Source organism: Salvia splendens, chromosome 5 (assembly GCF_004379255.2).
Source record: "Salvia splendens isolate huo1 chromosome 5, SspV2, whole genome shotgun sequence".
In the NCBI taxonomy this organism is placed as follows: domain Eukaryota; kingdom Viridiplantae; phylum Streptophyta; class Magnoliopsida; order Lamiales; family Lamiaceae; genus Salvia; species Salvia splendens.
In genome coordinates this window covers 11,250,567-11,261,557 of record NC_056036.1, presented here as the reverse complement: position 1 = coordinate 11,261,557, position 10,991 = coordinate 11,250,567, and the positions used below count along the sequence as shown (strand labels likewise).

Here is a 10,991-nt window from a genome sequence, read left to right as displayed (position 1 = left end):
GCCTAGAGGGTACTTTTGTGGGCATATTCGTTTGTTAATTTACATACCATTAGAAGTGAGAATCTAGAGAATATTACTTCGGATCTTGTTGTGCCTAGACTTAGCAGATTATCAAGAACATTAACAATGTGCTTTGTCCTAGCTTACTTCTTAATTAATAATCTATTAATGTCCTAAATCTTTATTAGGAGAGCTTGATCAATCTTGCTTTTTCCACCAATTTGTTTTGAACAAGTTTTTGAATAATGTACAAGTAATAAGAAAAGAACCACATGCAGCAGACATAACTAGATCAAGGAGAATCTGCGCTTATATATTTACTTAATCCCATCTTTTTTTAAAAAAAAAAGTCAAACCATATGATCATCATTTAATTTATTTAGTAGTACTAGTATATAGGATAATGAATAAAAACTAATTTAACAGATAAATTAGGGAATATTATAATAAACTATATATATATATATAATTAACTATATATATTTATTTATATATATATATATATATAATACATTATCATGAACGTTACATTATTATATATATATATATAGGTCCATGATCAATTGAGATTTTTTAGGCTAATTGAGAAATGAGATGCAATATTAGCCACTCATTTTTATTAAATGAGTGGTCCAGAATTTGCCACATGAAAAATATTTTTAGATTAATTAATTATAAAATGGCGGAATGGTAATTTCATGTTTAAAATGGGTTGTTCAGCTTGTGTTCTCCCTCTCCTTCCCAAATCACCGACGCAGATCCACGACCCTCACGTCCACGCGGCCCTTCCTCCTCGCCCTGAGGCGGCGCCGCTCCTCCTCCGTCAGGAAGCCGTCGCTGATCTGGCTCGCCGGGATCGAGAGGCGGTTGTGGTTTTTGCTCACGTCGGTGCGGAACAGCTCCTTCTGAATCACCAGCGTCGCCGGCGCCGTCAGCTCCTTCCCGCGCGCCATCTCCTCGATCGCCCTCCTGAATTCCTCCGGCAGCTGCGGCGGCAGCGGCCGATCATGTTCCTGATGCGGCGAATTTTGCCTTATACTCCTCGGCGGCGCTAATTTGGATTGCGCGCTGCGCGGCGGCGGCGAGTACGTCGAATTTGTGGCCTTCTATTGTGAACAACAGAACAAGTCTTCCACATCTTTCAATGTTAAATCCCTAAATCCCATGAAAATCTGTCTCTGCGGCGTTTCTCGGATGTTGTTTATTTGTTGAAAATCTGCGGCATTGGCTGTTGGTTTTTGGGTGAACAAATTTGCTGTTGACATTATACTGAAACTTCAGTTGTAGACATTTGCTGTTGACATGTTGAAATGTAGGAGATGCTGGTTTGTTGACATTGTGAATTGAAGATGAAAATTTAGGATGACATTTTGTAGGTGCCTTTGGAGGTCTGTTGACATATTGACATTTGCGTTGCTAGTGACATTTCTCTGAAATTTATGAATACATTATGGGATGTTTTTTGCTGACATTTGTGGAATTAGCATGAGAACATACCTTGAGCTTCGTAAGACATATCCATAAAATACCAATTTGGTAGATGAGATTGTATAAAATATTGACATGTCATGTCAACTACGGTACATATCGTGTCAACTACACGTACAAGCCATGTCAACTGTGTTACAAGTCATGTCAACTACACGTACAACCATGTCAACTGCACATAGAAACCATGTCAACAACAATTATAAGTCATGTCAACTAGACATACAAGCCATGTCAACAATCCGACACATTAAAACACGAAATGACACTTATACCCCCGTGTTGACATAATGTGATAGCTGTTGACATGTCGTTAATCTTGTGGATTAGTGGCTGAGATTGCATCTCATTTCTCAATTAAGCTAAAAAATCTCAACCTAACAGGACCCTATATATATATATATCGATTAAATACGATTATACGAAAATACTACGTGACCATTATATTTCCAGTGATACTATAATAATGAAACTTCTTCTTTTGAGCAATGGACTTTGACCAGTTGGATATAAAGCCACAAACACGCCAAAATTCGGGCCAAAAGTATAATTATCCCAAAATATATTTTTAGCAAAATTATAGTAGAACTTAGTTAAATTCTGATTCATCCACAATTTTTAAAAGTAATTGAAAAACTACGAAATTTGGACTTTTCACAGATATCCAATAACAACTTTTTTTGCGACGTTTAGTTTTGGATAATTTGCAGATAAATCATGAATTTTGATCGATTTCTAGTTAATTTTGCAATTTTAAAAATTAGCCCTTAAGAGGAACTTATATCTAATGTGGCATTAGAAAGGAAGAGACCGTGAATTTTATCATTTTTCTTAACACACTTAGCAAATAAATCAATCACATCAATTTAAAACACATGTAAGTCAATTAATAATATATAGTACAAATTAAAAATCAAAATAGTTCATCATCAGAAAATTGAGAAAGTATTTAAATTTATGATTGTTTATACTTATTTTAAAGTTACTAACGGATAAAAAGTTGATCAAAATTCATAGCTTAACCGCAAGTTGACCTATAGTTTTTTAGCGATGTATTCATATCCGACCTATAAGTTGTCATGATCAAACATAATCAATTCAAATTTTTAGAAATTCAGATTATATAATTCAACATAAACTGCGCACTGACGGTATAAAATCTAAAATTCAAAATCAATTTGGTACAACTTCTAGTTGGAAAATATTTAGCACAATATGAAAGTGGCTTTTCATTTGAAAAGAATATTCTATTATTCCATTAGCATTTGAGACTTGCCATTTGACTAATACTACTATATTTAAATTTGAAATATCCTTATATATTGCATGGAACATCTCATTTTCCCTACGAAATATTTAGGAGCAAAATAATGCATGATTGGTAATTTTATTTATCAAATAAAAGGTTTATAAATTATATGTTACTATATCAGGCCTCACAAGGGGTATTGTATGGTTAGACTTTTAAATAACATTAAGGTATAAATAATAATAATAATAATAATAAATAAATAAAAAAGTTGACACGGTGCAGAATAAAATTTAAGATTGTTAATTAATCAAGTTGCGCGTTTGAATATTTTAATGTTCCTATATACTTTTATTGAAAGTAAAGGATTGTAGATGGTACAGTGGATAAGAAATTTAAAACTGAATAATATTTGATGAGGAAAATTCAAATTAAAACTCGTAAAGTCAACCGAATGACGAAGATTCCAATCTAGACTCATATTTGTAACGATGAATATCAATTAAATTATAAATATACTATTATTCAAATATGATTTTTGATTCTGGATCTTGACCTGTTTGGAGTAACACAGTCACAAATCACAATTAAACTGTATTTACACATAAGTATTAATGAAAGAGAGAAATTACCTCAAATGATAAGAGGACCCTATTTATAAGAGAAGTTTGAGAGTTTAAAACTAAAATGCAAATGAATTTCTCAATAAGTCCTATATTTCTCGAGGAGAAATAATGTTCAAACATGGTAAAAACTGGAGGCACCTAAAATAAATATCTTCACATTTAGGACAAGTAGGCTCTTGTGAAAATACTTAGGAGTCGTTTGGTTACTATGTTTCGCACAGATTAGGATTCGAAACCATGGTGAATCCTGTGTTTGGTTGCCAAATGAGTTTAGTTCAAAGCCCGTGTTTCCAAGCGAGGCCCGCACTGTTCAGTTGGTTTAGTCAAGATCCGGAACTCACTCCATACCCCCAGATTGAGTCCATCTAACCTCGATTTCTGCGACCAATAATTCAATTTCTTCTCTTTTCCCCTTCTTCCTTCTCATTTCAAATTCAGCTTTCCCCTTCTTCCTTCTCATTTCAAATTAAAGCAAAGCTGAATTGACTTCAATGAAGAAGACCCCTACACCACAAGCTTCCCTGAATCGGAGAAAGAAGAATTGACCAGCAACAGGCGACAACGACGGTCGAGGTGCGACGGAGAAATCTACGGTTAGTTTTCATTTTTTTCTCTTGGGTGAATGTTTTGCTTCTCCCTTTGATTTTGTAGCTTCTAACTTCATTACTCTCTCCATCCAAAATAAAGTGAGTGCTGCCAGTTTCTACATTTCGTTGTTTTTTTTTTGTTTTTTTTCGCCTGCATGAATGATACACTTCGTTACAGAAGTGGGATGAAAACAAGGTTAAAATTGAATAAATTCACATATGCATAGAACACTTTCTAGTTCTGATGTTGGTATTTGCGATGCCTGATGTGTGTGTACGAAGCAAATCTGTTATTTGTAGTGTGATGCTGTTGCTTTGTGTTTATGTTGTTGTTTTATACAATGGTTGGAACACTTGCGTTATCGCATTTGTAAATGGCACGACAATGTACATAGTTCGTTGTTCTTGAGGTACTTACCATAGGTTTGAATAGTGCTATGATTTATGTATCATTTTCCCTTTTTCTATACTTTTATTGGATGAATTGTCTGATAATTCTCAAATCAAATGAAGTAGTGAGGTGTTGAGGTGATAATGAACTCAAAGTCAGTCCTCCGAGTTGATTAGTTTGCCTTGCTATCTGAGTCTTTGGTGTTTGAATAGATAAATGTTGCAAATTCGTTCAGTCAGATATATGGTGGACATGCTTCTCTGATTGTGATGTTCAGATTCAGCTCAACTGTGTTTAGAATAATGAATTTTATTTTATTTTTTCTGTGCAGAAAATATCACTCATCGACGTTGTATGTTTATCATTCATGGCACCTCCGTTATCTACCTCTACATCCATTTACCTTATGGTAGAAGACATAATGAATCTTTTCCATATGCAAACTACCATAATCTTGTATTTTTATTTTAGGCAAGGTAGACGTATGCGTAGACGTCATAGGCTGCACTTGATTAGGCATTACTCTCTTATAGACCGGATTCCACCACAAGTCCGGCATATGAACAGACTTGTATCTGTTAGCGACATTGACTGCTTAGTCAACCTTCGAATGGATAGGAATACCTTCGGGAGATTGTGTCTTCTTCTAAAGGAAGTTGGGGGGTTTCGAAATGGTAGATATGTATATGTGGAGGAACAGGTTGCCATGTTCCTAGGGATACTTGCATATCACAAAAAAAATCGTATAATAGGTTTCAACTTCAAGCGGTCTGGTGAAACTATATCACACTATGTGCACCTAGTTTTAAGAGCTGTTATAAGGCTACACATAATTCTCTTACCTAAACTGGAACCTGTCACGGATGACATTGGCGACCCAAGGTGGAAACATTTTAAGGTACTTTGTGTTAGGATTGGTATACTGAAAAGCATATTTCGAGCATGTTGCACGGATAGAATTGCTTGTATACAATAAACTCTACAATCCACTTTTAACCCAAGGCGAGAAGAATTAATTTTATCTCATTGGTGTTTGCTTGTGCATTTATAAGATGTATCTCAAACATTTAAATGTATAAGAAGCAAATAAGCCTAATTCTTCTGCATAGTAGACTGGTCGTGAACGACGTTCACAGAAGGTGACGCAGTCGGTCCTTTGTAGAAGAGAAATAGAATTTCGCAACCTAGATAGGCTTTGACTACCTATCGTGAAAGGTTGCAGTGTCAGTCCGCATGTTTCCTTACCTTAGGAAATAAACGACACTGGTGTGGTATAGCACTGAAGGATCTAACAGTTGAGATAAGTCTTTCTTGCTATTTACTGAAAGACGAGGTCTCGGTGATTGTTATTTCTTAATCATTGTTGATATAACATTGAGCATACGATATTGATTATGCACTACTTTGATTTATCAAATGGTGCGGATTTTTCACAATCCAAGAATCCTGATATCTTGGGTAGTGGTGATTAATGTCTAGAGGTGCTAGTATTGTTATTGCAATGAATCGTGTGCTGGGTGAGTCCAGTTTGATAATATCCTCAAGAGGTGTTCGAAAAAGGTTTTATTATTCAGAAACCCGGCCGGTTGGAATTTATTCCAGAATAATAAATAAAGATTTTGAACTAGACAACTCTTGGAAAAAGATATTAATTAATTAAAGTCAAATAGCAGGCTTAAATTAATTAATGGATATTTATATCTTAAACATGGGAAATAATAAATTAAAGAGGTAAAGCCCGGATTACTCGTAATTTGGGATTGGACGGGCAGTCAATATTATTATACTATAGTGGATGATAATAATATTCTGTTTGGATTTAAATTAAATTGGGGCTCAATTTAATTAGTAAAAGTCCAACAGGTTTGGCCCAAGTCCAACCTCCATGGATCCCTAATCTGGCTCATTATAACTCAATATAAAAGGAGATTATAAAGGAGATTATTAGTGAATTAATCATTAATTTTCGTGCTCCCCTGTGGGAGTGGACGAAAAATCGGTTTTTGAGAAAACTGATATTCTGTCTTCTTTCTGATCAAGTCCTTTTCGATTCTGATAAGCTTTGCCCACCCAAAGGTCAGATTCTGAGTTCGGGATACAGATTAGAAGATTCGTGGTTGAGTACGAAGAACATCACGTGGAGAAGGCGCAAGCAATCATCGATTCTTTGGAGAATCAGATCGGTAATTCTAAACCGTAGGAATTCATGTTTTAGGTTTTAATTCCTTTTACATGAATTATGTGCGTTCTTGGATGCAATTCTGTGTTTAACATGTAGTTAATTAATCCCATAATCGGTCAAATAGATCCGTAGATCTGATTTATTTGTGAATGCATGACTTCCGCTGTGCAAGGGCTCCAAACCCCAACAATTGGTATCAGAGCCACAGCGCTCCAAACCCAACAATTGGTATCAGAGCCAATTTTTGGCTCTGATTATGTGGATTAATTTATGTTATGTGAATTGCTTGAATGCCTGATTTTCTTCGTGGCGTGTTCGTTGTTTTTTTTATTTTGATTGAATGAACAATGAATGACGAAGAGTTGCAATTTGCCGTGTGTACGCGTTCGGTTATTTGGGAAATTAATTCCCATATATGTAATCTAAACTGATTTGTCTTTTTAATGTAATGATTACATGGAAAGATTGTTTCAATCACTTAATTCAATTGTGATTTGGTAACGTGAATTCGCTTTATGGATCTGTCCAATTGAATTGATCGCGTCTGTTCGGGATTGACGGCGATTCATTCGCAATGGCGGCGGCTGTTTTTGATGGCTGTTCATGGTCGAGAATCCGGAGGCATTGCAGCAGTGACGAGCACGACGCTGCAGCAACGGCAGCGTCGTCGTCACGCAGGCTGGAGTCCGGCGAGGCACGACGAGCGACGTCGACGCAGCAGCGTCGGAGGCGTCAGGCTCGTCGAACCCAGCGGCGGCTGTGGAGAAGTTACAGCAGCGGTGGCGGTTCGAGTGGGAGCCTTTCGTGGGCAGTTCCGGGGCTCGGATGAGGCTGTTTTCACAGCAGCTGCGAAGCAGTAGGTCCGATCAGCACTCCAGCAGCAGTGGCGGTCCAAGTGGGAGCTCGTTGGTGGTGTCTCCCGGGCTCGTGTGGGCGGTGCAACTTTCTGAAATTAGTTGGGGTTTCCTAAACCCTAGGAACTAACTTTGGAGAAATATTCAAAATTAGTTAGGATTTCATAATCCTAGGAATTAGTTTTGAATATATTTCAAGATATAATTTAGAATAAGTTTTGAATATATCAATTTAATTGGATTATCTATAAATATAATTTTTTAATTAAATTATGGATTAATGTGATTTTTATCCTTATTTTATGGATTTAGATAGATTAAATTCTATCTAAATAAATTCTAGATAAATTAGGATAATAATTAATTTTATTTTGTCTTATGGATTTATATAGATTTAATTCTATGTGAATAAATCCTAGATAGACTAGATAAATAATTAATTATATTTGGTTTTTATCCTTATTTTATGGATTTAGATATATTTAATTATATCTAGATAAATCCTAGATAAATTTGGATGAATAATTAAATTTATTTCTGTCATATGGATTTAGATAGATTTTATTCTATCTTGTTGAATCCTTGATTGACTAAGATAAATATTAATTAAGTTTATCCATATCTTGTAGATATTGATAGATCTATATCTATCTAGAATATATCTTAGTAGATTTGGATAATAAAAATCCATGTTTATCTTTATCTTGTGGATATTTATAGAATTAATTCTATTTAGAAAATATCCTAGTAGATTTAGATAATTAAATGTATCTCTATCTTGTAGATATTGATAGATTTATATCTATCTAGAATATATCTTAGAAGATTTAGATAATTGTTAATCCAGTATTGTAATTATCTTTTGGATTTAAGATAGATTTAGTTCTATCTAGTTAAATCCTAGTTGAATTAATTAATATTAATTCTAGTTTATCCTAATTTTATGGATATAAATAGATTTATTTCTATTTAGAAAATATCCTAGATAAATTTAGATTAAGATAATACAAGATAATCCTTATCTAATTGGATTTTGATAAAGTTAATTTTATCTAGAATAAATCCTAATAGATAGTATGATATATTCTAGTTTCTTATTCAAATAATCTAAGATTTTCTTAAATCTTAGAGTGATTGGATTTTATCTTCATCTTATGGATTTGGATAAATTTGTTTCTATCCTGAAATATCCTAGTATGATTTAGATAATGATAATCTAAGATCAGTCTTATCTTGAATTTTAGGATTTGATTTTATCCATGTAAAATCTAGAATAATCCTAAGAGGATTTAGATAGATTCCATTCTATCTAGATAAATCCTAAATTAGTTCGGATAGTCATTATCCAAATAAATCGTATCAAATCCGAAATTCCTATTTTGGATAAGATAAGGAATTAATTATTTAATTAAATCTCCCTAGATTTATTAAATAATTCCAATAATTATCCAGTGTGATTAATTACCATAAAGTAAATAGATTTATCTGTTTATTTGGTGTTAATCTGGTTTAAGTGGATTATCTGTCTTTTCTGCTTATGTGATAATTATGCAAAAAACATGTTTAAAATGACTAAGCGATAATTACAACAGTGTGTTGTATATGGTCTCCATAAATTGGTCTATATATGAAGCCGTTTCTAATATTATCGCGACCCACCTTAGTGGGAGCAATAATCCTACGAAATAGCAAGTTCATAAGATTAGACTTCTTAATAGTAAATTGTTTAAACTAGAAGCGAGTTTCTAATATTATCGCGACCCACCCTAGTGGGAGCCATAATCCTGTGAAATTGCAAGTTCATGTGTTTAAACATATTTATAAGATAGCTATGGAATTTTGTTAGTGGCGTACGACCTTCCCTAGAAGGAGTATCAAAACAGAAATGAAATTCCTAGATGCTAATATTTAGGGTAAAAGCTTAGGCAATATTTGGCGGCCATGCCACCTTAGTGGTCTCTGGACTATCCGTCGGTATTGTGACCAGGAAATTGTTGGAATCCGAATTTGTATGACCTCCCTAGAGACGTACTTATTTTGGTTTTCACGGTTGCGAGATACATAAATTGTTTTGTGGTTGTTTGCAATTATGTATCAAGCATAGTATGCGATAAATAGTTTTATTTCTTCTCAGCCAAATTCTTAATAATGTCTGCGAACCTTAAAGAAATCAAACTCGAAGGCCAAAATTATGTAGACTGGAAATATAAAATGGATAAGATTCTCATTGCTGAAAAATTAAAGTTTGTACTCACCAATTCATGTCCTCCATTTCCTTGACAAAATTCTACAAAGAAAGTTTAAGAATGCATTTTATGCGTGCACTTGGCAAGTTCTTTGAGATAGAAGGTCAAACTACTTTCTTTTAAGTAGTAAGACACGTCTTGGTTTATATTGATGAAAGAGGGATATCCAATGAGGACGTTGTCCAGATTCTGTTGAAGCATCCAAAAGAGTTAGAATATTTTGAAGAATCTTCTGATTCAGTTACTCAAATAGTTTTTATACTTAGTTCATCGCCAAATGTAATAAGAAGTGAGTACAAGAAGGTTGTTACTGAAAAATTGGAAACCTTCAGCATTGTATTCACTTTATTACTTTTGGAGGAAGATAACATGATAGTTGACGAATTCATTAAGGCTGCATCTTTCCTATGTCTTAGTTCAATCGAACAGAAGACTAGCAATGGAAAGAGGGAAGAGCTGAATTGTCATCAATGCCTGCTAGAAAGCAAGAAAGGCAAGAAAAATTTGGTGAAAAAGCAAAGAGAAGATGCATTGTAAGTCGGATTGACCACTTCTATAGAAGGACAATGACTTAGATAACAATGCAATTTCTAAAAGAGAGATCTAGATCCAGTTGGGCAGTTGTTGCAGTGGGAGCTATTTTTTTATGCTCACTTTATTGTTTTGTTTTGATGTATAAGACTTTGTTTTATTGGTACAGTTTAGTTTGGAAAGAATTCAGTTTCAGTTTCTAAACTTGTTAATGATTAAATGATGTTCGATGTCATTTGATAATGCGTGCATTATTGAGAAATGTGGATCGAATATCTATCATAGTACCATAGAAAAACAAATTATACATCATAGTATCTAAACAATATAATTGCAAAAGATTGAGTTTAACACCACAGTTCAGCTTCTTAAACAATGAATGATAAAGTATTTATGGTACTTAATCATAAGGCCAAGAAAGTACTTAGTAATTGTTCAAACTGATTTTGTCTAACTCAAGTGACTATCGAGATTTTAACAACTTACTTGTTAAATAGCTTGAAAGTCAAGTAAGTCTGGTTGATGCACAATAAGTTAGAATCTTTTGGTGGATCAAGGATTCAGAATACTTATAGAGGTGCGACATAGAAAGACTAGCAAGTCTTAATGGTTTATACCATAGGAGACGGGCAATGAGTTAAGATCAATAGTGGGAGCTAAATCCTAGTTGACTACTCCAAGCATTCTTCTAAAGAATGGGATAGTCATATAAGAAGATATCGAAGTCTCTCGAAGACAAGTTCGATAAGTGAACAGTTTTACTCAATAACACCTTATCATTGATGGGATATACGTTGGAAACAACGAGTTATACCATAAAGAAACTACCATAACATC

At 34.1% G+C, this 10,991-nt stretch overlaps 1 protein-coding gene across 1 annotated transcript; it reads right to left on the bottom strand.

The window, feature by feature from the left end:
• Window positions 1–746: 746 nt before the first annotated feature.
• Window positions 747–1,291, bottom strand: LOC121803792 (B3 domain-containing protein At2g24670-like). The gene is made up of 2 exons (XM_042203396.1): window positions 1,271–1,291; window positions 747–1,106 (listed from the first exon to the last, which is right to left on the bottom strand). The coding sequence occupies exons 1-2, from the start codon at window positions 1,289–1,291 to the stop codon at window positions 747–749; spliced, it is 381 nt and encodes a 126-aa protein (XP_042059330.1).
• Between the last annotated feature and the right edge of the window lie 9,700 nt (window positions 1,292–10,991).

Excerpts from the sequence above, each read along its gene's own strand:
- LOC121803792 (XM_042203396.1), bottom strand. The coding sequence starts at position 1,291 with ATGTCTACAACTGAAGTTTCA. Across the intron at positions 1,107-1,270 it reads TGTCTACAACTGAAGTTTCA|AAGGCCACAAATTCGACGTA; the intron begins GTATAATGTCAA and ends TGTTCACAATAG.